At 40.6% G+C, this 27,089-nt stretch overlaps 1 protein-coding gene across 1 annotated transcript in view; it reads right to left on the bottom strand.

Moving 5' to 3' along the window:
- The window catches only part of CLSTN2 (calsyntenin 2), a 645,554-nt gene that overhangs the window by 383,148 nt on the left and 235,317 nt on the right, over positions 1 to 27,089 (bottom strand). The window contains exon 2 of the mRNA XM_021666625.2: positions 16,431 to 16,553. Within this exon, the coding sequence (XP_021522300.2) occupies positions 16,431 to 16,553 (123 nt within the window). The remainder of the gene's footprint in view (positions 1 to 16,430; positions 16,554 to 27,089) is intronic.

Below are 27,089 nucleotides of genomic sequence, written 5' to 3'. Positions count from 1 at the left end.
AAATAAACAAGTGCATAATTATAAGACTTCAATATCCATCCCTCAGTAATTCATAGAACTAGTCAGAAAATTAGCCCAGGAAACATAAAAGTTCAACATCAAATAACAGGATGTAATTGACATTTATGGAACCAAACAAGAGTAGAATATGCATTTGTAGTAAGTGCCCACAGAATACATACTGAGATAGACTACATACTGGAATATGAAGTAAACCTGAAAAAAAAATGAAATCATACAAAGTATGCTCTCTGACCACAATGGAATTAAGCTGGAAATCAGTAACAGAGAGATAACAGGAAAATCTCCAAACATTTAGCAACTTTGCAACATACCTCTAAACACATGGGCCAAAAGGGAATTCTCAGTGAAAATAAGCTAGTACATTGAACTGAATAAAAGTACAACACATTAAAATTTGCAGGATACACCTAAAGCAGTGATGAGAGGAAAATTTATAACATTAAAAGGAAACATCTCAAATCATTAATCAAAGCTCCCACCTTAAACATCTAAGTAGAGAAGCAAAATAAACACATACAAGTAGAATGAAGGAAATAACACAGAAAAGCAATAAAGAAAATCAATATAAGAAGCATTTCTTTGAAAAGGTTTATAAAATTGGTAAATCAGCAACAAATATGAAATAGTGAAAATATAAGTTATCTATATAAGGAGCAAACTAGCAGATATCATTACAGATCTGCAGATAACAAAAGGATACTACAAACAATACTGCAAATAACTACATAAAGTTGTCACACATGAATTTGTCAACTTAGACAAAATGGATAGATTCTTTGAAAAACAGAACATACTACAACCCATTTAATATAAGATAGACAATGTGAAGAGCTCTGCAACTATGAAGGAAATTGAATTAATAATTTAAAAACTCCTCTAAAAGCACTGTCACAGAGAATTCCACTCAGGAATTTTAACAAACATGTAATGAAAAATTAAAACCAATTCTACACAATCTCTTCCAGAAAATAGGAGGGGAAACTTCCCAATTCATTTTATGAAGTACTATTAACCTGACATAAACTAGACAACGACAATACAAAGAAAACTACAGACTAATATTCCTCATGAATAGGGATAAAAAAATTATCACTAAAACATTAGCACACAGAATTCAGCAACCTATAAAAATAATTATATACCACAATTAAGTAGAATTTAGTTTAAGGATGTGAGATCAATTAAACATTTGAAAATCAATCAGTGTTATTAACAAAGGAAAGAGAAAAATTACATATTCATACTGATGGATGCAGGAAATAACTATTTGACAAAATCAATACCTATTTATATTTTTTAAAAAACCTCACAGAAACCCCAAAATAAAGAACTACCTCAACTTGAAAAAGAGCATTTACCAAACCTCTACAGGTAACATATTTACTAGTGAAAGAGACTGATTATGCTTTCCCTTGAGACTGGGAACAAGACAAAGATATCTTCTCTCATCACTTCTGTTCAATATCATCCTGGAAGTTCTAGTCAGTACAAAGACAATAAAAAGGAAATAAAACCCAAAGGATCAGAAAAGAAGACATAAAACTTCCAAACTGCACAACCTGATTGTCTCTATAGGAAGTCCCAAGAAATCTACCAAAAAGAAAAATCCTAGAACTATTAAGTAAATTCAGCAAGGTTGCATAACATAAAACATAGAACCGTATACATAAAAACACAATTGTATGTCTATATGTTGGCAATAAAAGCAAATGCAACACGATTAAAAATACAATACTATTTACAGTCACTCAAAAAATGAAATACGTGTAAATATTAGAAAGTATGTGCAGGAATATATATAATTAAAACTATAAAGCACTAATGAAAGAAATAAAAGAAATATAAACACATGTAGAAAGAGAACATGCTCATGCACTGGAAGACACGATGAGGTAAGATGTCAACTCTCCTAAAGTTGCTGTACATGTTTAACTCAGTACCTATCCAAATCCCTGCAGATTTTTTTTTTTTTTTTGTAGCTACAGATAAGGTTATTCTAAAACTTTTTGGTAACGTAAAAGAAATAGAATAAAAGTTAAAAAAAAAATAAATTGAGAGTAATCCATTTACACAATTTCAAGACTTACATAGCCACAGTAATCAAGACTATGTAATTTTGGTGGAGCCACTGACACAAAGATTAATGGACAAGAGAAGAGAATCTAGAAATAGGCCCATACAACTATGCCTGCTATGCTCTGAATGTGTGTGCCCTCCCAGCAAATACGTTGAACCCTAATAATCCAGGTTATAGTATTAGGAGGTGTGGCCTTTAGAAGGTGATTAAGTCATGAGGGCAGAGCCCTCATAACTAAAATTAGGTACCTTATAAAACAGGCCCCAGAAAGCTCCCCCTTTCTACCCTGTGAGGACTTAGCTAGAAGGTGACATGCATTTAGGAAAAAGAAGCCCCTCAGCAGAAATCAACAATGCTGGTATCCTGATCCTGAGTTTCCCAGGCTCCAGGATGGTAAGAAATACATTTGTTTCTTATAAGTTACTCAGGCTATCGTATTTTGTTATGGCAGCTTCAATGGACTCAAACGACATCCAGCTGATTTTTGACTGGGGTGGAATTCAAAGGCGGAAAGATAAACTTCTCAACAAATGGATGAGGGAGGAATTAGACATCCATAGACGAAAAATTAAAAAAAAAAAAAAAAAAAGGAGTCTCAACCTAACTGTACAGGTTTTACTTTATACAAAAGTGTTTTACCTTATATAAAAATTAACTTAAAATATTTCCAAAGCACATATCTGACAAAGGATTCATATTTAGAATATGTAAATAATTCTCAAAACTCAACTGTAAGAATATAAATAACAAAAATCCTAATCCAATCATAAATTGAACAAAAGACATTTCATGGAAGAAGATATACATGTGGCAAATAAGTACATGCAAAGACATTTGACATCATCAGCCATTAGGGAAACGCAAATTAAAACCACAAAGAGATAACACTACAAACACACCTAAATGACTAAATGAAAAAACAGTGACAAGATCAAATGCTGGTGAGGATGCAGAGAAACGGTATCACTTACACACTGCTGGTAGGAAAAGTAAAATGCTACAGCTGGAATACAGTTCAGCAGTTTCTCAAAAAACTAAACATGCAACTACTACATGACCCAGCAACTGTACTCCTTACGTGTCTCCCAGAAAAATGAAGAGTTATGTTCACACGAAAGCTTTTACATAAATGTTTACAGCAGCTTTATTCATAATAGCCCTAAATTGGTAATAATCCAGATGTCCTTCTGTGAAGGAATGGTTAAAAAAGAACTGTGGTATATCCATACTAGGGACTACTACTCAATAATAAAAAGGATAGACTATTCATACAGACAACAACTTAGATGAATTTCCAGAAAACGATGTTAAGAGGGAAAAAAGCCAATGCTAAAAGGTTGCTTACTGTATGATTCCATTCATATCATACATTTAAAAGGACTAAGTTACTGAATGAGAACAGATAAGTGGTTGCCAAGTGTTAAGGAGAGGTGGGTGGGAGCGGGTGGGAGGAGGTGAGAGGGGGTGGGAGGGAGTGGGTGTGGCCACAAAAGGGCACTGTGGGATCCCTGTGGTGACAGAGATGCTCTGTATCTTGTCTGTACTAATATCGATATTTTGGTTTTGTTCCAACATCAGTATTTTGGTTGTGATATTTTACCATAGCTTTGCATGATATTATCACTGGGGAAAGTGAATAAAGTATACACATAATCTCTCTGTATGTCTTACAACTGCATATGGATCTAAAATTCCCTCAAAATAAAGAATTTAATTTTTTAAAAAACAACCTTCTTAAAAAATAATCACCCAATGCTGGGTAACATCAGTCCCTTTCCTTGTTCTGTTTCCACCACAGGCCCCTCTAGTCCAGACTTCCCCTAGCCAGGCCTCTTCCTTCATTGGCTACCTTAAGCATGTGCGTAGTGATCTGGGAAGCACACCAGCTGGGGTGCCATTGCTCCTAAGTAACAAGAGGGCCACCAGGAGTTGGCATTAACCTCTGCAGGGTGCAATGTAAGCATCAGGCTGAGACACGCCCCTCTCTCCCTACCACCATGCTTCTTAGTGGTAGGCTGTAAGCCACTCACTCCTTTCCAATTCAAGTCAACAAATGCTTACTGATGACTTCTAAGCTAGCTGGTGTGCTAGAACATAAGGATAAACAAGTCTGCTCTGGTGTGGGGAGCAGACATTGAAATAGATTGCATTGAAAGTGCTGCAGAATTAGGCACTGAGCCCAGGAGCAAACATGCCAAAAGCATAAAGGCTGAAAGGTCGGCTTAGGCATGTAACATAACAATCTGTCATTCCTTCATTCAACAAACTGTAACTGAGCACCTACTTAGTGCTCAGCACTAGATTCAGACACTACCACTTAAGACCAGTGAGAAGGCAGGCTCATGAAGAGACAAGTACACTCCACTGTGGCAAATGCTGGGGCAGAGGATTAGAACTGCAGGAGCTGTGGTCATGAGGATGGATGCCACGAGAATGCTACTCAAGAAAGAAGAATCCACTTCACACGAGATCAGTGCTGATATCAAGTCCTGGATGGGGCAGATGTGAGACTTTGATATGGAGCAGGTGGAATTCTATGGCTCTCAGCACTCCCCTGCTGTCTGACTGCACCACATTGGGTTGCATTTGGCTCAGTGCCCTCTTTGTAAATCAAGCTGATGCATTTATAGTCATGTCTGATGAACTGAATGTGGGCATGAGAGGAGGAGTGAGTGGATAGACACAGTGGAAACTAGATGGGAGGCAGGAATAGCAGCTCTTGAGAGAGAAGAAAAGCACTACACATGAGAAACAATTGAGAAGGCACAGGTGAGAATCAGCAGCAGAGACTTGAGTGGAAGTTTACCAACCATGGGACAGCTCAGGTCTGTATTTGAATCCATCACTCAGACCTAAAACCTCAGAGCATCAAGCCTTCTCTGACAAGGAAAGACTGTGAGATTATAGAAAGAACAGTATCACTAAGAGTTCAAACAGCATCTCTGATGGAGCTCCTGAGCAAGAGTGTGCCAGAAGAGAAAGGCCTTTTCCTCCCCCTTGGCTGGAGAGAGAGGCGATTAAGGCGGGACAGCATGACCCAGGGGCATGTCAGCATCAGGGTGGGCTGCTGAGGACAGTGTGGAAGTAATAAGCATCCAGAGGCAGGCAGTGATCACCAAGAGGCAGAGGCTGAGAGAGCATCCATCCCAGTGGTATGGCCAGCCTGCCACATGTGAGGCTGGTGTGGAGCCTCATCTCAGACAGAGCAGCACAGGCAGCCTCAGTGCAGATAGGAACAGCAGCCAAGAGGAACGGCCCAAGGAGTGACAGAGGGGCAGGCTGCAGTGAGTGTTATAACTGGTGTCTCATCTCTTTAGGGAGTTCAAGAGAGGCACAAAAAACAGAAAGGCCAAGGCCATGCAAGGGATTTGGGGACAAAGAGAAGAGTTTCTCCTTATAATCCACAGCCTGGCAGAGTTAGAAAAAAAGCCTTTTGCTAACGTGCCCTCACTTCCCCATTTTTTTTGTAATTCCATGCTCTTCGAAATTTGCTATTGGTATCATTAATGTGCAGAAACACTGGAGTTCACCTTTCCATTAAAAAAAATGCACAAATTGTATTTCAATGAAGTCACAGCCATCCAAGTCAACCATTGCAAATGATGTCACTTACCATGGCACAGCACTGTAACTTAGATAAATAATAATAATTTTGAAAGTTTGTAGATCATATTGAACTTGGCTTAATAGGCCCTCTCTTCAAACCTCTGAAAGGATGGCTCATAAAGAAGTAATTAGTTTATATAGACTATCAAGGTTCATGGGGGACAGCTGGCCTTTGATGCCTCGTCTGTGATTACAGTCAGCTACAAGATAATAAAATCAAGCTCTGAAATCATGCCAAGGTATTCAGTGATCTCACTCTGGACACTCTGCCAAGCAGAATGAACTATAAATGCCTGGTTGTACTCCTGTTCTTTGGTTTGTGATCTCAAACAAGTCTGAGACATTTAGGATTTTCAGAGGCCCCAAATTCCCATTAAAGTAAAACTATTAACCTTAAAAATTCATGTTCATAATGAATATTCGTGGTGGACTCCAATTCCGGGCCTATTCAATATGGCCACTGTAGTAAGCCACAGAAATGGCTTCTGGAGGAAGAATTTGAACTGGTATTAACTTGTCTAAGCTTGGTTATTAAATAGTCCAATTACTGATCATAGAAGCTGGTTCTCAATAGCACTGAATTTGCTGTGATGATTGCCAGTTATGTCTTTTAAAAGACAATTCCCTCAATGTTTTCAAATTCTCCTTTCTATGCTGCTATCTTATCTGAGCTCTCTTGGGCCCTTCATTCTTCTGCAGCTTGAATGATGCCCCATGTCCCCTTAACACAATAAATTATATAACAGGTGGTTTTCATTAGGCCTCTTTGGTTTCCAAGGATAGAGACATACTTACTCACCCATCTCAAGAGACATATTGGGTAAAAGTGCAGCAACAAATATGATTTTGTGGAAATTCAGGATCAATATGATACCAGGACCACTCAGGAACTGAGGCTACTGTTCCCTTCAGGGACCACGCACTCCCTTCCCTCCGGGCACATCTGCTGATCTCTTGGGACCACTGTCTTCCTCTCACTCTGCTGATAGGGTACTCCTAACTGCAGTTTGAGTGTGTTATGGAAGCTTCATCTGCAACAGTTGCCCCTTTTCCCACACGCTTCCCACCATCCCCATCTGCCCTGCACCCCCATTGCTTTAACCTCTCAGCACTCAGAGGAAGCTAATTGGACTATTTGATCTTTTCAATCCAGGTAGCAAGTTAGGTCGCAACTTGGGTCAGGTGTCCACCCCAGGTCCAATCACAGCTGGTCAGGTGGGCTGGGTCATGGGGCTTGGAATCCGACCACTGGGGCAGTGAGCAGGGAAAACACCATCACATGCTTGCATCATAACTTGTCAATGAAGCATGCCATTGATTTAGAGTCCCAGATATCCCAGAATGTCTTTAAGCTTGGAGCTTGTTGGGTCTTCTAAAGCATTCTTCCAACAGAAAAAAAGAAACCTGGTTGGAGGTTTTGTTCTTTTTGGTTTTCCTGATTCATTGTATAAAGAGCCCTAACTTTGGAGTTCCAGGTTTGAATCACTGTCATGCACTGAGGCTGGACAGAGTCAGCCACTGAGGTAAAGATGAATGAAACGAAGAATTTTCTTAGGGACTGAGCCCAGGATCCTGAACTCAGGAGGATCCTGCAGACTCCTGCCAGGTCCACTGGACTTGGGATGTAGCAGAATCAAATGATGATGAAAGAGGAGAGTGGTTAACAGGGAGCAGTAGGGAACAATGGATGGGGAGCCCCTTTTAAAGGAGCAGAATCACTCTCACAATGGGGGTACCTGGCAACATTTTTCCAGCAGGATATCAGAATTGCCATGGGCCATACCTGTGGTAGCTATGTGCCTCCCATTCTTCTCCTCTTTGAGTGGGGATTTTACTGAGTTTTTCTTCCCTTGGTGTCTATGTGTGGGAAGAAAATTAGTCATTTTTGCTTATCGGCCTCTGATCAAGAGGAGCTGCAACCAGTTCTGATAAGAATCATAAAATATTGATCTTTAAGCCAGATGCCATATTGGATACAATTTTGGGGGCAGGGGGCAAGATAGGGGTAAGCATGTTTCGCATGAAATAGGGGTGTGAATAATTGTGACTTACAGTTGAGCTCTGATACAATGACTGCATCGATGACCCTACACCCCATGCCCTTTAGTAGCCCACACCTGCACCGACTCGGGGTTTGGCCCTGGGACTTGCTTTAGCCAGTGGGACGATGACATAGTTTGTCTCTGTGTCTCTGCCAGAATCTAATTTCAAATCATAATCCCCAAGTGTCAAGGGAGGGACCTAATGGGAGCAGACTGGCTCATGGGGGTGGTTTCCCCCATCCTGTTCTGAGTGAGTTCGCAGTGAAAATGGATTAACAGAGACAGTAACAAACTTCTCATAAGTAGCTGCTTGCTAAAGTGCTTTCACATTTTTGCACTTTAAGGAAGGTGCTCAGGCTAACCTGCTGGAAGAACACATGGAGGAGAACAGTGTCATCCCAGCCAAAGTCACACTACAGATCAGCCAGCCTACAGTGTACCCACTACTAACAGGCTGTAGAGACATGAACAAGCCCAGCTGAGATCAGCTGAGCCTGCCTCAGATGAGCAGAGCTGACCAATAAGCAGGTAGACTCATAAGAAAGGAGTAATGGTTGTTGTTTGATGCTCCTAAGTTTTGGGGTGATTGTTGCACAGCAATACTTGGAGACATCTGGGCTGAAATTACAACTGCACCATTACTACTGTGTTATTGGCAAATTACATAATCTGACTTAACATCAGTCTCTCCTATAAAATAATAATGTCTATTTCAGAGGATTGCTGTTAAAATTATGATATAGTGTGTGTAAAATAGTCCCTGGTGTGTATAAACATTAGCTAATTTTCAGTGCTGTTGTGTACAAGTTGTTTTCTGTAAAACAATGTATCGCCTGGGGACAAGTAGGGGCAGAAATCCACCTCTTTCTCTACTTGCCAAGCCATGTGCTCTGGAGTGAGATAGTGTCCATCTGTAAGAAGGGGCACCTGTTTCTAATTTGCACAGTTAGTATATGGGCTGGCATCAGATCTGCTATTATTGACTTCATTATTCATTTTTCATCTTTAGTATAGTATTGTCATTAACTCAAAGCCCCTGAAAACTTGACATGTCTACATTAAAATGCTTCTCTCAAGCTATCTCCTAGTGCCAGTGCTCAAGTGTTCTAACCTGAAACTCCACATTCTCCAGTTAGGTTGAACAACTCACTCTGGTTTATGAGGACCTTCCTGGTTTCAGCACTAAAAGTCACACATCCTGGGAATCCTTCCTTTCCAAGCAAATCAAGACAGTCTGTCTCCCTGGGTGTCCTCTTTCAACCTAGTGAGGGAAAATGGCCCCAAAGTATCCACTGACTGTTCCCTTAACATTAGTTTGGCCTAAAGCAGGATCTAGCCACAGCCTTCTCATTGAGAAAGTCCAAAAGCTCTGGGTAAGGGTCACTGGTACATGGGTGAAACAGGCCTTGCTGACCCCATCCCTCACCTTCTACCGTCAATCAGACCAAGAAACCCATGGTCCCTGCTGTATTTACCTGGGACCTTTTACCCTCTTCTTGGCTGACTGAAACCTGCCCCTGTCCTCCTTCCTCTGCACTCTTGCTCTTATTCCCTCCTCCAGCCGTCTCCCCTTGGGGCATCCTCTTCGGCTTTCCTCCATGGCCTTCACACCCTCAGAGCCTGCCTCTGACCACTCAACACAGGAGGAGCTGTGTGTGCCCATCCTCACAGGTCCCCAGCTGCTGCCAGTAAACTCCTTCCAATCAGGATACCATGGACAGAACTGGTGCACCTAGGTTGAGCATGGAATATGATGGAGAAGCACAAAATAGAATCTTGCAGATGAGAGGCAGTAGCCCAGATGGCAGATTCCAGATAGGTCTGAAGCTGAGTTTCTGCAGGGAGGGTGATGAACTGACCTTTGGCTGAAGCCACATGACTGCTCAGGAAGCAACGTGGGATGCCAGGGGACACCCTGTCTTCTGGTCCTCAGGAACAGCCCCTAAACAAACCAGCTTGGAATGCAAAGGCACATCTCCTGTGAGACTGAGGTGGATGGCATCCTGTGCTGCGAGGTTCGAGCTCAGAGAGCTGTGAGGCAGGACAGACAGAAGATGACTGGGTCCTGTGACCATGATCCTGAAGGCGCTGGATGGGGGAGTGAGGTCCTGATGTGGTTATTCCACAATATCCCACATGGTTCTCACAGATCTTTCATCACTTCTGCTGCTTCCATAAACTGCATAAATACTAGTTTACTTACCATTTGTTTTTCTCATTTGGTGTTTTTATAAACTCTAGTGCATTTGTTTTAAAAGAGAATGACTAAAATGAAAAGCCAGCAATCCTTGCCTTGAATAGAGAATAACCTAAATAAAATACAACAGAATGTTATTAAAATTCTAGCCTGATGTTGTTGCTTACTGAACGCTCAGTGATAGAACTTGCTCCCTCTTTGTCAAAAAGAGAGACTAGCAAGTATTTGAGCGGTGCTGAGGATGTCTTGGACCTCCCAAGCTGTACCTTTCTCCTGGACATGATCAGAAAGAAAACTTAAAGGGGAATGACTTACTCAGCATGGGATTCAGCACTCTTTGACGCTAAGTCTGGGTATCGCGTAAATCTTGCACTTCCAATGACGTAAGTCCTATATACTGGAAAATTGACAGAGGAGAAAGAAGCAGGACTTGGCATCTAAGAGTATGGAATTGTGTGGCAGGGCTGATCCAACCTGGCTAGGTAAGCTTGAGCAGTTTGTGAAATTTCTCTAAGTCTCCACGTCCCCATTTGCAAAATGGAATCATAATAGCTGACCTACCTGTTCCACAAGGTTGGTAAGGTTTGGATTTGTGTGTGTGTGTGTGTGTGTGTGTGTGTGTGTGTGTGTGTGTGTAATAATAGGACACATGGTTTGCAACACTCTGAAACTGTATCTTGCAACTAACATTACTCCATAGGGATACATTATAGGTAGAATATAACAAAATTTATTCTCAACTGATACTCATTTATAGAATTCTGCACAATCTTCAAACTACTTTCTCTTACATTATCTAACTGATTGTCCCTACACCATTACACTACCCAACAATCTAGGCAGCATAGCTTGATAGTACAAATGGGTGGTCAAGCCTTAGAACAAACTCAAAACTTTTCTTTTTAAAAAATTAGCATCACAGATTATAATTGCACCATTGTAATCAACCCAAAATGAATCAAACACTTGTGGCTTATTGATAATAATACAAATTTCGATTACTCTGATTACCCTCATTATTACCATTGCTATGATTATCACAACTATGATTTCCCCCAGTGAGAGTTCTAGGCACTTTGCATTAGTATCTTACTTAGCCCACATATTAACACCAGGAGTGGGTACTATGATTATCCCCATTTTAAATTTAAGGAAACTGCCCCTCAGAGTAGTTCATACAGCTAATAAGCGGCAGAGCCTATGTGAGTTTGGGCCAAAGCCTGTGATCATTCACACCCCCTGCCTTCCCTTCTCTCCATAAGACACATGGCTATCCCAAGCACGTGGGAGAGGCTTTGCCAAGGGCCTCTCCCAATCCCTGCGGGAGGGTCTTTGCCGTCAGGCACCTATAGGGCCTGATGCATGAAGAAGGCCCTGAGGCAGGTCCAAAGATAAGGAGGCAGATAGACTGGCAGACCCTCAACAAAAGGACAAACAGAGTTAACCATGTATGAAAGAGCATTCCCGCTGCAACCAGCACTGTAACCAGCTAATCAAACCAGGCCAAATCACGTCCCAGGCAATTTTCTGGGCAGCCCTCAGAGAGTCACCCAGCCTGAGAAGTCAGCCAATTATGCCTGATCATTCTCTGCAGACCTGTCCTTATAAAAGACAAGTCCAGACTGGCCCAATGTAGACAAATGAGCAGTTCTATCATCTCTGAAAGGCAATCTAATTCCCTTCAAATTTAAAAGTCTCTACAGTTTCCTAACAGGCCTCAGTGGGGCACAGGTAGAAATTAATAAGTTCACAGTGTGCCCAGCTTGCTTTCATTATCATTTTTTGCCAGGCAGTGGACAGGATTTTCAGTGTTACTCAAGGATTTTTTTCTGTATCTGATTCTCTAAGAAGGTCAAATCTACAGAGCTCAGACACTGAGTTGAGAATTGAGTCAAGTCTAATGGACTTGACTCAAGTCTGAGGGAGGTTTCATTGACTCAACATCGGCACTTTACTAATCAGGTGGGGCAGGGATCAAAAGGCAGTATCACAGGGAAAAAGAACTCAGAGTAAGTGCTGAGAAGCCCTAGCTCTAGATTCAGTCCCAGGCTGGCCTGTTCTGGGATGCTGGGCAAGTTGCTTAGCCTCTCTGAGTTAGTTATTTCTCTGCAAAACTGGCAGGGAGGAGGGTATGGAATAGGAAACTCAAATTTATTAAACTTCTCCTATATCTTGAAACATTGCAAGATGTCTCATAGACACTCTTTAAATTTCATCAAAACAACAAACAGCCCTGGAAAGCTTATATTATTTTACAGATGACAGTAAAGCTACTACTAACTCACACCATTAGAATGAACCTTATGAGGGCCATGGACTGAGGGGTTTGGGTGGCTTGAAGGCAATTGCAAACTCATAGAACTTTTCTGGTAAGCAATTTTACATGTTTCACAACCTGTAAAATGCTTGGCCAGTTAACTACAATTCTGGAAATCCATCCAAACAACAGAATCTGAAATGTGGACACATGTTATAATAAAAGAGAATTGAAAATAGACATGTTGCCAATCAAACAGAGAATGGTAAACTCTAGAACATTCATTAAGTAGGAAATCATGTAGCCATTTAAAAAGTTGAAGAAAAATATGCAATAAAATGGCAAATTTTCATTACTTTAATGGGAAAAAATACGTTATAGTATTCAAAATGAGGTATAATAACGTTTTCTTGAGATAGGGTCTTGCTCTGGAGTGCAATGGCACAATCTCGGTTCACTGCAGCCTCAACTTCCTAGGCTCAGTTGATCCTCCTACCTGAGCCTCCTGAGTAGATGGAAATATAGGTACATGCCAACACACCCAGCTAAGTACTATTAATTATCATTATTATTATTTTGCAGAGACAAGATCTTACCATGTTTCCCAGGCTGGTCTCAAACTCCTGGGCTCAAGCAATCCTCCCTGCCTCAGCTTCCCAAAGTGCTGGGCTACCAGCATGAAGGTTAAAAAAAAAAAAAAAAAGGTAGAAAAATGACAAGAAGGAAATATGGGCCGGGCGCGGTGGCTCACGCCTGTAATCCCAGCACTTTGGGAGGCCGAGGTGGGTGGATCATGAGGTCAAGAGATCGAGACCATCCCGGTCAACATGGTGAAACCCCGTCTCTACTAAAAATACAAAAAATTAGCTGGGCATGGTGGCGCGTGCCTGTAATCCCAGCTACTCAGGAGGCTGAGGCAGGAGAATTGCTTGAACCCAGGAGGCGGAGGTTGTGGTGAGCCGAGATCGCGCCATTGCACTCCAGCCTGGGTAACAAGAGCGAAACTCCGTCTCAAAAAAAAAAAAAAAAGAAGGAAATATACTAAAATGCTAAAAGAGTCTCTCTGGGGTTATAAAAACATATACCTCATTCTTTTTCTTTGTGTTTCACTATGTTATCCACAGTTTCTACAATAAATACTTATCTCATATACCTCACTTGTTATTGTTGTGATCAGGAGATCTACCACAAAAGCTATTTTAAATCCCTGAATTTTGCACTTACATACAAAAGGCAATCATATTTATTTAAATGAAAATCACCTGAAATCATATATGATTCTAAATGATACATTGGCAGAATCTATGTGTAGAACATTTTTCTTAAAAAAATTAAAGGGGGAGACAGGTAAGAGAAATAAGACAGAGCACAAATGGTATGGATGGAACTCTCTTCCACAAAGCTTATAACAACTTCTGGGCTAAATGGGAAATAAAGACCACTGGGAAAGGGGTGGAAAAACTGACATACAATACAAGGGAAGTTGATAAGGGAGAGCTAAAAGCTTCAGTTGACTTCGAGGAGTGATGGAGTTGGCAGATATGAATTTTTCAATTTTATGAGAATGATAGGGATCTGAAATAAATCTTCAGTATTTTCTTTTTAAGACAAATGTTTTAAAATAAATGCCTGCAGCATGGATGGATGGCTGGTGCCTTGTGTCCTGTCTTAGAGCTGATCATAAATAACACTGAGAAAAATAGCTCTGGCTATTCTAAAAAGCACCTTTATTTTTTACCTCTAAGAGCTTGGAGGATTATATTTTGATGCATTAAGCTAGATTTTTTTTTAAGGCAGCTGCAAATAACAGAAGTATAGAAGTTGTCTTTAAATGGAAATAACTACTTAAGAGCTTGGCTTAGAAACAAACTATGGTTTCCAGAAGTGCTGAACAGTTGTGGGTGCATCTAATGGTCAGAATACAAATTCAAGTTTAAAGGCATTTGATGGGTTTATAACTTAAGGAAATCTTTTGGTGAGTCTTCAGATGAAACATTTAATTATTCTGCAGCTCTATAACCAACAAACTTAAATAACCTTTCGTAAATTCAAACTTTCAAATATCTGACTCGTTTGAGGTTTTTTTTTTTTTTATTCTGGTCTGTACATTAGAGAGCTTATGACTTTACTGTAGAACAGTTTTTTCAATGACTTCAGTTTCCCTTTCGCAATTTTACATTAAAGGACATTAAAGAACAGGACGTTAAAGGCAGACATACAAACAATCAGACATATTGCTCATCTTTTAAAGTGCCAGCCTCAGCACACTGCAATGACTTCATGTCATCTGATTACTTCCTGTTTGTCATTTATTTTCTGCCATATTTGAAAGAGGGGTCACATGTTCAGATGGAAGGGTGAATGAGAGGATCTGCTTGGTGGAAGGACCTCTGCATATAGGCTCTGAGGGAAGGGGCTGAGGGAAGCCAGGGGCTCACGCTCAGGGGAAAAAGAAAAGCCACACTCAGCTCTGTATTTCAGATCTGATTTATCAAGATAAACTATAATCCTGCATTTTTATGCTAAATCTCCCAAGTTTTCAATGTTGTTTCTATTTATGTTTTGCTATCACCTAGAACAGAGTGCAGTTGATACAATCATAGTTCAGAGCAATCATCTAAAACTCCTTGAGTCAAGTGATCCTCCTGCCTCAGCTTCCTGAGAAACTACGACTAGGCATGCACCACCATGCCCAGCTAATTATTATTGCTATTATTTTATTTTGTAAAGATGGTTCTGATTATGTTGCCCAGCCTAGTCTTGAACTTCTGGCCTCAAATGATTCTCCTGCCTCAGCCTCCCAAAGTGCTGGGGTTACAGACAAGAGCCACTACATCTGGCATCTATTTTTTTAACTGCATAATAAACTGAGCACTTCTATGACCCAAACATTTTTACTAATATTTATTTAAAAATCTCATTTCCAGGGATCGCTAAGAATTGCCAACTAAGCCCAATACCATCATCAGCTAATCCAAGAAAGAAATGTGTTGGAGTCTTCCTAGACTGGCAAAGAAGGTCTAGGGAAGATACTTCATCTTTTGTGGCAAAGACTGCAAGGAGTTTATACTTCTAACTGGCATTTGGTAGAACTGGGACTCTGAGAGTGATTGGGAAATGTATGGAAATACCTCAATTCTAAACACCACGGAAGGTCTACATAAAACAAAGCTTTCTTCTGGGAGTAAAGAGCATCTCCTTCACTCTTTGCAAGAATGCTTATGGGTTTATCTTAATTTCCCCATTTAACCCACCTTCTCACTCCATACTTTATAATATTCTGTAATAAAAGATGTCTTCACAGAGCTTATCTCTTAGAGGTGCAGAACCCCCTTTTCTTTGCCCAAGTAGCTCAGAATGTAGCAGACAAACAGTAAGAAAAAATAGACTTCATTATGGTGAAAACCTCAGCCTGGCACCCATCTATCATAAAGCAATCTTCTAGAAATCTTGAAAACCTTCATTAAATTTCCTGTCTTTCTCTTGACAGTTACAAAATGTTAACAATATTACTCTTGATGCAGGCATCTTTGGAAACCCTTTGTCTAATCCCTCCTTCCACCACCATCACCAGTCCCTTCTTTTCATCAAAATCCATGGAAGCATGAGACATAGCTGAGTTCCTCACTCACCCCTCCTAGGGCCTATCCCTTGAAGAGGATCCAAGGAGGAAGCGGAGGTAGCCTTGATGATAGTGAGAGGCTCTCTAGCCACAAGACTGGGAGGGAAATATGGCACTGTCTGGGGATTCCTCCTCCAAAGATACACCCACTTGGAAGCTCAAGGACAAGACCCTGTGCCACTCTTAGCAGATGTTTCCTGGTCTTTCTCTCCCTTTTCTCTTGCCAGTTTACCAAGCTACCAAGTTCATCAATTATATGTGGGTAGTAGGAACAATAGGTCATCTCTCTATGGGTAAAATTCCCCTAAGACCCTTACTAGTCCAACTTCTCCAACTCCACAGGCCACTTCAGCAATTTACCACCCCTTAGAAGAAAAAGAAACAAAGGTCTCGCATTGGAGGCAAGATGAAGGAAAAAAAAAAAAAAAGGAGAACCAGAATCCCCCCCAGAAAAAAGAAGAGGCATATAGCTTTAACATCACAGGCTGATCTAGAGATGCACAGGGTGGTGACAATAGCTATAAAGCCATATCCTGGGCTTTGCAGAGGTTTCACAGCACATCTTCAAAGCGAGCCAAGCCCAGCCATACAAAGCATAATCTTACCTGCAAAAGGAACTGGTGCATCTTTATCCAGGGCTACCAGTGGTGGATCCAAAATGACTGTGTCATTATTCTCAGTTATGACCCCATGATACGAAGTCTCGATCCATGGCTTGTGCTTATTGACTAGAAAATAGGAAAACAAAACCAAACAAAGAGGATCACTATTTGAATAACCAACCCATAATACTGCATTATTAAGACTGTGTATTTGCCCACTCATAGGCTCTTATCCAACAATCCCATGAGAGACATGGAGCATGATAATCCCATTTTAAACTCAGAAAAGCTTCAGAGAAGGGCAGGGAGAGGTTCAACCACTTGGAAGGTGAGGGACAGCAGTGACTCTCAAACATTGTTTTGCCTCTAAGACCATGGGTCCTTCACCTCACCAAAATCTCATTATTTGTATTTCTGGATGCCCAATATAGATAGACATTATTGAGAACTGATTGAAAGCTTTAATTCTCTAATGCTACCGTCTATTAATAGATAATATTTCAGAGCTAAAGTCCTTTATCAATCAATAAACTAGCAGTTACTGCTATTTATGCTGGGGTTTCTGACCTCAACTGAATCTGATCCATCATTAGAAGTTACTGCATTTTATATATACACGCAAACACATACACATGTATAAATATCATTATATCTGTAACAATACAACAGATATTTGAGTATTTTCTGATCATTTAAAGACTATCTCAGTGGTCTAAATAATCTAGCAACTTAAGTTGTTCTTCAGTAATTTGACTAGCTGAATTAAATATTAACCAATGAACAATTAATACACTTAAAATACACATCAGTATGTTATAGGTTGAACTGTGTCCTGCACATAAAGAAATACATTGAAATCCTAACATCTCAGAATGTGAATGTGTTGGGAGGTGGAATCTCTACCGGGGTTAATCAAGTTTTTTTTTTTGAGACGGAGTTTCGCTCTTGTTACCCAAGCTAGAGTGCAATGGCGCGATCTCGGCTCACTGCAACCTCCGCCTCCTGGGTTCAGGCAATTCTCCTGCCTCAGCCTCCTGAGTAGCTGGGATTACAGGCACGCGCCACCATGCCCAGCTAATTTTTTATATTTTTAGTAGAAGTGGGGTTTTACCATGTTGACTAGGATGGTCTCGATCTCTTGACCTCGTGATCCACCCGCCTCAGCCTCCCAAAGTGCTGGGATTACAGGCGTGAGCCAGTTAATCAAGTTTTAAAACGTCATTTGGATGGCTCCTCATCCAATATGATTGGTCTACTCATGTAAAGGGAAAGTTGTGGCACAAATACAGGCATACTGAGTGAATCTCATGTGAAGGTGGGGTTGTGCAGCCCCAGGCCAAGGATCTACAGGAAGCCAGGAGAGAATCCTGGGACAGAGCCTTTCCTAGAGCCTTTGGAAGGAATCTCGTTCTACCAACACCTTAGTTTCTTATTTCTGGCATCCATAAGTGTGAGACAGTAAGTTTGTGTTATTCGCAGATACCCAGTGACATGGCTTGGCTCTGTGTCCCCACCCAACTCTCATCTTGAATCGTACTCCCATAATTCCCATGTTATGGGAGGGACCCGGTGGTAGTTAATTGAATCATGGGAGTGGTTTCCCCCATACTGTTCTCATGGTTCTAAGTCCCAGAAGATCTGATGGTTTTCTCAGGGGTTTCTACTTTTGTATTTTTCTCATTTTCTCTTTGCCCACTGTCACCCATGTGAGACAGGATGGTAAGATGTCCAATTAAACCTCTTTCTTTTGTAAATTGCCCAGTCTGTGGTATGCCTTTAGAGCAGCATGAAAATGGACTAATACAGTAAATTGGTACCAATAGAGTGTGGCGTTGCTGAAAAGATATCCAAAAGGTGGAAATGACTTTGGAACTGGGTAACAGGCAGAGATTGGAACAGTTTGGAAGGCTCAGAAGAAGAAAGGAAAATGTGAGAAAGTTTGGAACTTCCTAGAGGCTTGTTGAATGGCTTTGCCCAAAATGCTGACAGCGATATGGCCAACAAGGTCTAGGCTGAGGTGGTCTTAGATGGAGAAGAGGAACTTGTTGGGAACTGGAGCAAAGGTGACTCGACTCTTGTCATAATTTAGCAAAGAGACTGGCAGCATTTTGCCCCTGCCCTAGAGACCTGTGAGACTTTGAACTCAAGAGAGATGAGTTAGGGTATGTGGTGGAAGAAATTTTTAAAAGCAGCAAAGTATTCGAGAGGTGACTTGGGTGCTGTTAAAAGCATTCAGTTTTAAAAGGGCAACAGAGCAGAAAAGTTTAAAAAATGTGCAGCCTGACAGTGGGCTAGAAAAAAAAAATCCCAATTTTCTGAAGAGAAATTCTAGCCAGCTGTAGAAATTTGCATAAGTAACAAGGAGCCCAGTGTTAATCCCCAAGACAATGGGGAAAATGTCTCCAGTACATGTCAGAGACATTTGTGGCAGCCCCTTCCATCACAGGCCAGTGGGCCTAGGAGGAAAATGTGGTTTCGTGGGCTGGGCCCCTGAGCTGTGTGCAGCCTAGGGACTTGGTGCTCTACATCCCAGCTGCTCCAGCCATGGCTGAAGGGGGCCAACATGGAGCTCAGGCTACAGCTTCAGATTGCTTAGGCTTCCAGCCTTGGCAGCTTTCACATAGTATTGAGCCTACAGTGCACAGAGTCAAGAATTGAGGTTTGGGAACCTCCATCTGGATTTCAGAACAGGTACAGAAATGACTGAATGTCCAGGCAGAAGTTTTCTGCAGGGGAGGGGCTCTCATGGAGAACCCCTGCTATGGCAGTGAAGAAGGGAAATGTGGGCTCAGAGCCCCCACACAGAGTCCCTACTGGGGTACCGCCTAGTGGAGCTGTGAGAAGGCCACTGTCTTCCAGGCCTCAGAATGCTAGATCCACTGACAGCTTGTACCGTGTGCCTGGAAAAGGGGCAGACACTCAACACCAGCCCATGAAAGCAGCTGGGAGGGAGCTTGTACCCTGCAAAACCACAAGGGTGGAGTTGCCCAAAACCATGGGAACCAACCTTTTGCATCAGCATGACCTGGATGTGAGACATGGAGTCAAAGGATATCACTTTGGAACTTTAAGATTTGACAGCCACACTGGATTTTGGACTTGCACAGGCCCTATAGCCCTTTTGTTTTGGACAATTTCTCCCATTGGGAATGACTGTATTTACCCAACGTCTCTACCCGCATTGTATCTAGGAAATAACTAGCTTGCTTTTGATTTTACAAGCTCATAGGCAGAGGGGACTTGCCTTGTCTCAGATGACACTCTGGACTGTGGACTTTTGATTAATGCTGAAATGAGTTAAGACTTTAGGTGACTGTTGGGAAGACATGATTGTTTTTGAATGTGAGGACACGAGATTTGGCAGGGGCCAGGGGCAGAATGATATGGTTTGGCTGTGTCCCCATCCAAATCTCATTTTGAATTGTACTCCCATAATTCTCACATGTTGTGGGAAGGAGCCCGTGGGAGATAACTGAATCATGAGGGAAGTTTCTCCCATACTGTTCTCATGGTAGTAAGTCTCACAAGATCTGATAGTTTTATCAGAGGTTTCTGTTTGCGTATTCCTTATTCTCTTTGCCTCCTGCCATCCATGTAAGACAGGGCTTGATCTTTCTTGCCTTCCACCATGATTGTGGGGCTTCCCCAGCCATGTGGAACTGTAAGTCTAATTAAACCTCCTTCTTTTGTAAATTGCCCAGTCTTCAGTATATCTTTATCAGCAGCAAGAAAATGGACAAATATACCCAGTATGTGGTATTCTGTTCCAGCAGCCCTAGCAAATGAATACAGTATACTTATATCAGCAGGTACTAATGAAGGGTAGAGAACTGAAATAAGACTGTGCCAGGATTTGGTATAATATTCCTATGTGAGAACCTCATCTGTTGAAAACCTAGTTCTTGCCAATTCCTTCCCTTTGTATGTCTTGTTTGATTGGTTCTGGCCCAACCCACTCCTATCTGGACAGCTGCAGGGGCCTCCTGACTGGTCTCTCTGTTGGAAGTCTTGTGCTACGCCAGTCTATTCTGCACACTGGTATCAAGAGCGATCTTTCTAAAACGTTACTCTGATTACTCAACTGTGAGATGCTTGGTTCTTCTTTTTTAGTACCCCCCATACCCTCAACAGAAGTCTGGATATAGAGTAGGTACATTACAATCAAAATAGCAGGTTAGAGAGGAGACCAGAATAATCAAACTTGTTCTGATGCCAAGCCTCATGCCCTGCTTCATAGTTTAAAAGGTGTGGTCACATATCCAGTGCTTCCCACAACATCCTGTGAGGTAGGCATGATCATTATAAAGAAAATAAACTACCTCCACAAGGTGTAACTTTCCCAAGGCGATTATATGGTTAAAAATTAATAGGTGGGAAAACCAGAAACTCATCAGTTTGTGATATATGAAAAGTGCATGCACACACACATAATATATATATAATGCACATTATACTGTATGTAATATACTGTATATATTACATTACAAATTTTTTAGTAGCTACAGCAAAGTGAGAGCTTATAGAATTGAGAGCAGCTCTGAAGCAGTGGCTCCTGTCCCTTCCCACTTCATCATCCTTATCCAGAATCAGTGGCAGACTCAACCAGGGCCACCATTTTGCTCCTTCTCACCCATTCCACAGCAATCACAAACTAACTGAAAAGCAGTCTAATGAGGCAGGGACATGTCCTTGTTATTCTCAGGTCCTGGCCCCTGAAACCCATTTTTACAGATTGGACCATGCCCAGGGCAGAGAGAAGCTCTGGCCACTGCAGGTGTGAACTGGGCAGTAGGCACATCCATCCTCACATTTTGGCATTCAGACCAATGCTTCATTATGGACCCTGGAAGAATTACAACCACCCTGGGCTGTCCCCACACTCCTTTGCTCTTTTATTAGCCATCAACACAAATGCAATGTAAATAATTTGCAGCTGTTGAGGAAACAATTAAATCTTTTTTCCCCTTAATTAAACCTAGGGGCCTATTCATTAGAACTGTGTACAGAGCATACGCCAGGAACTCACTCAGTGTTTCAGATTCATTGTGCCTATCTAAATGGTCTAAATTAGATAGGCTCAGTGGCAGACAATGAAATCTAAAGTTGCAGTTCTTGGTTTTAGCACTGACTTAGCCAATTCTAGCTGGTCCTCTGTGAATCCGGTGGCCTCTCAGAGTTTCAATTCCCACAACTGTAAAGCGCTGATGATGATGCCACTTACAGTATTGTTCTGTCATTCATGTGTCCTGTGCTAGACACACAACTGCTGCTTTTTCATTACTCAGACTCACCACCCTGCTCTCTGGGCAGTGACAGTGTTGGCAGGAGAGGTGATTTATAGACCAACTTTAAAGCTGAGGTTTTTCCCTCATTAGGAAATGGGCTGACTTCCTTCTATGCACAAGTCTGCCTTTCTTTACTTCTCTCCATCACGACTTCAGTTAGTTGGGTACCTGTCACATATTAGGCATTTTACATACATACATTCATTAATCCTCACAACAAACCCATTAGGTAATACTTTCTCATTTTGTGGGTAACTGAAGCTTAGAGGGATTTAGTGAGATTTCAATTTGGATAATAAGAATGCTATCATCCCCCAAATTTTCTCCCTTGTCTCCCACATTCTAACTACTCTCACATCTATCAGGATTTTTGCTTTGTCAAGATTGATTCATAAACAAAATTGCCTTCTGTCCTTTATAGATCAAATCATCAGGGTTACAAACCAATAACTTTAATTTACATTAATTTGACTATGAAGATGTACAATAATTACTTTCTTAGTTTTCAAATGGTCGTTTCAAGGACAACATTACTTTCATCCAGATCAACTGGATTCTTTATTTTTTACTCCATCATAGAGCTGAATCATGCTCCATCTTAGCTTGGATCACATTTGGAAACAGCCTTCTTTGTATATTTTTGTTTCTTGAATTTAATGATTACCTTTTTATTTCTATTGAGTAATGAAACATAAAATTCTTCTCTGAGCTCAATTATGTTACAGTTTTTAAACCATCCCATCTATTACTCATTCTTCACTTGTAAAATGGAGATACTTATTTCTCAGGAATGTTGTGAAATTGCAAGAAATGATGTAAGCGAACACAGTACCCAGGAGCAGAGTAGGCATTCAAATACTCATAACTCCCCCTACCCAATCTCATGATCCTGGGTGGCTAAGGCGTACCCTTGCACTCTCAGAAATATTTACCCCAGCTTCATCCATTCAATAAATATTAATGGGGTATCTAAAATCTACAGAAAACATACCAAGCATTGAGATAAAAATGAGAAGTCCTTTAAAAAGCATCTGACAGAATTCAGTATTTATAATTAAAACTATTAGCAAATGAAAAATAGAAGACAACTTTCTTAACCAGATAAAGAACTTCTACAAAAACCTATAGCTAGTATCATACATAATTGTGAAAGAATAAATGCTTTCCTTCCAACAGCAGTTAGAATACAAGGATGTCCACTTTCACCACTTCTATTCACATTGTACTATAGGTTATAGCCAGTGCAATAAGGCAAGAAAAAAATATTAAATTGGAAATGAAAAAATAAAATAGTCATTATTCACAGGGAACACAATCATCAATGTAAAAATTCTATGGAATCAAAAACGCTATTAGAACTAATAAGAGAGTTTAGGAAGGTCAGAAGATAGAAAGTCACTATTAAAAAAATCAATATGGTATTTCAATGTAGAAACAAACAACTGGCAATTTCGATTTTAAAATACTGTTAGAATAGAATCAAAAACATGAAAAACTTAGCAATAAGTTTCAGAAAATATATGCAGGAGTTGATACACTGGAAACCCTGATGCTGCAGAAAGAATTCAAAGATCTGGAGAGGTTTTAATGGAGCAATACACAGTGCTTATTATTTGACAGATTCTATATATTTAAGATGTAAATTTTCCTCAAAATTGATTTATATGTATTTAATGTAACTCCAACAAAAATACCTGCAGGATTTTTTTTTAAAGGATAAGCTAATTCTAAGATGTATGTATAAATGAAAAAGACTTGAAATAACCAAAACAATTTTGGAAAAAAGAACAAAGTTGAAGGGCTTATACTACCTGATTTTGAAACTTGCTGCAAACCTACCTAATCAAAACAGTGTGATGTTGATATAAAGATAGATATATCCATCAACAGAAAGAAGAAAGAGTCCAGAAATAGACACTAACATATGACCAATTCATTTCTGACAAACATTTTAAGATAATTAAATGGGGAGGACAATAGTTAAGTGCTGCTAGAAAAAAGAGTATCTATAAGCAAAAAATAAACTCCAGTCCTACTGCATACAATAAACACAAATGACCCCTCTCTACAGGGGTCATAGTTCTGAATGTAGAAGTTAAAATCATAAAACCTTTAAAATAAAACCATACAAGAAAATCTTAGCATCCTTGGGTTAGGTGTATTAGAAGGAACCAAAAAAAAAAAAAAAAAAAAAGCACGCCCCATAAAAGATAAAATTGTTAACATCAAACTTTATAAAAATGATAAGCTCTTTTTTTTTTGACAAACACTAAAAAAAATTTATAAGCTACAGACTAGGAGGAAATATTTGTAAAACATTTCATAAAGGTCTTGTAACCAAAATACATAAATAATTCTTTCAATTAAATCAGACAATCTGAATTCCAAAAAGCAAAAACTGAACAACCTGTCACCAAAATATATATAAACAGCAAATTAGAGCATAAAAAGATGTTCAACATCAATACTCATTAAGGGTATGTAAATTAAAGCCACAATGGGATATCACCACATCACCACTGAAATGGCTAAAATAAAACTGACAATATCAAGTTCTGATAAAGATGTAAAGCAACTGGAACTTTTAGACATTGTTGGTAAGAATGTAAGAATAATACAGTCGCTTTGCAAAACAGCTTAGCAGTTTCTTTTTTTTTTTTTTTTTTTTTTTTTTTTTTGAGACGGAGTTTCGCTCTTGATACCCAGGCTGGAGTGCAATGGCGCGATCTCGGCTCACCGCAACCTCCACCTCCTGGGTTCAGGCAATTCTCCTGCCTCAGCCTCCTGAGTAGCTGGGATTACAGGCACGCGCCACCATGCCCAGCTAATTTTTTTTGTATTAGTAGAGACGGGGTTTCACCATGTTGACCAGGATGGTCTCGATCTCTTGACCTCGTGATCCACCCGCCTCGGCCTCCCAAAGTGCTGGGATTACAGGCTTGAGCCACCGCGCCCGGCCCCAGCAGTTTCTTATAAAATGACTCAGCAATTCTATTCCTAGGATTTACGCAAGAGTAATGAAAACGTAAATTACACGAAAAGACTTGTATAGAAATGATCACAGAATCTTTATTCAGAATACTTAGTGCCAAACTGGTAACTAAAATGGCCATCAACTAGCAAATGGATAAACAAATTACAGTCTATCTAGATAATGGACACCCACTCAACAATATAAGAACAACTACTGATCCATATTACAATAGATGAGTCACCAAAGCATTTCACTGGTGAAATGAAGTGAAAGAAGTCAGACCAAAAAGACTGCATGTTATTTGATGCCATTCATATGACATTTTAGAAAACACAAAGATATAGGGACAGATAACAACAAATCAGTAAAGGCTAGGGCTTGGGGTGGGGTGGGATTTGATTGTAAAGGGGAACAAGGGAATATTCTGGTATGATGGAACCATTCTGTATCTTGAATGTAGTGGCGGTTACACTTCTGCATGTGTGTGTTTCTCAAAACTTATCCAACCTCACACTTAAAGAGGTGAATCTTAAACATAAGACCTAACACCATAAAAACCCTAGAAGGAAACCTAGGCAAAACCATTCAGGACATAGGCGTAGGCAAGGACTTTATGACCAAAACACCAAAAGCATTGGCAACAAAAGCCAAAATAGACAAATGAGACCTAATCAAACTCCACAGCTTCTGCACGGCAAAAGAAACAGTCAATAGAGTGAATCGGCAACCAACAGAATGGGAAAAAATTTTTGCAGCCTACCCATCTGACAAAGGGCTGATATCCAGAATTTACAATGAACTAAAACAGATTTACAAGAAAAAAACAAACAAGCCCATTCAAAAATGGGCGAAGGATATGAACAGATACTTTACAAAAGAAGACATACATGAGGCCAACAAGCATATGAAAAAATGCTCATCATCACTGGTCATTGAGATACCATCTCACACCAGTTAGAATGGTGATCATTAAAAAATCTGGAGACAACAGATGCTGGAGAGGATGTGGAGAAATAAGAACACTTTTACACTGTTGGTGGAAGTGTAAATTAGTTCAACCATTGTGGAAGGCAGTGTGGCGATTCCTCAAGGACCTAGAAATAGAAATTCCATTTGACCCAGCAATCCCATTACTGGGTATATATCCAAAGGATTATAAATCGTTCTACTATAAGGACACATGCACACGAATGTTCACTGCAGCACAGTTTACAATAGCAAAGACCTGGAACCAACCCAAATGCCCATCGATGATAGACTGGACAGGAAAAATGTGGCACATATACACCATGGAATATTATGCAGCCATCAAAAACGATGAGTTCACGTCCTTTGTAGGGACATGGATGAACCTGGAAACCATCATTCTCAGCAAACTGACACAAGAACACAAAATCAAACATCACATGTTCTCACTCATGGACGGGTGTTGAACAATGGGAACACATGGACACAGGGAGGGGAGCACTATACACCGGGGTCTGTTGGGGGGGAGTGGGGGGGGGACAGCGCGGGGTGGGGAGTTGGGGAGAGATAGCATGGGGAGAAATGCCAAATATAGGTGAAGGGGAGGAAGGCAGCAAATCACACTGCCACGTATGCACCTATGCAACAACCTTGCATGTTTTTCACATGTACCCCAAACCTAAAATAAAATAAAATAAAAAAGAGGTGAATCTTATTCTGTCTGTGTTAATTATGCCCCAATACATGTAAGGCAAGAACAAAGTCCTAGTCCTCAAAGAACTCTCAGACTAGACGGGAAAGCAGTATGGTAAGAGGAAGGTGGGATGAAGACAAGCAGAGTCCTGTGGAAAAAGAGAAGAGAAGTGCTACCTGTCAAGGGAACCTAGGATTACTTCCTGAAGAAAGTCAATTCTAAGTCATGAGCAGCAGAAATTCAGCAGGCATAAAGGATGTGGAGGGCTCCAGGCCGAAGAACGTGGATGGGCAAAGGCCCAATGGTAAAAGCATTCAATATATCTTGGGGGAAATGTAACTAGTTTGGCTTAGCTGTAGAACAAAGTTTGAGGGAGCAAAGCCAGCCATAGTGCTGGACTGAGACAGCATTCACATTACCCAGTGCTTATTGGCATGTACAGAAGTCATCCAGGAGCTATTTCCAAATCCTGGCTTCATGGGATGCTGGAGAACCATCTCCTTTCCAGAAAGAAGTAGTGGCTATTAATGCCTGTGGCTTGGCTGTTATTCCTTATTTAATCTGTTCCATACCCTGATATTTCCTCCCTGAACAAAATGCTTTGTCTTTTTGTTCCAATAGCTCGAGGTTAGTCAGCTCACGCCGTGCTTCATTTGAATGTAACTTCCGAAGAACTAAGTTTTTATCAGTTCTTGACAAGATAACATCCCTGTTTTCGGCACCTCCCTTCTGGAGGCTGAGCT

Source organism: Aotus nancymaae, unplaced genomic scaffold, assembly GCF_030222135.1.
Source record: "Aotus nancymaae isolate 86718 unplaced genomic scaffold, 86718_ANA_hifiasm-v0.15.2.pri h1tg000019l, whole genome shotgun sequence".
In the NCBI taxonomy this organism is placed as follows: domain Eukaryota; kingdom Metazoa; phylum Chordata; class Mammalia; order Primates; family Aotidae; genus Aotus; species Aotus nancymaae.
The sequence above is the reverse complement of the archived record's forward strand: the minus strand, read 5'-3'. Positions and strand labels throughout refer to the sequence as shown.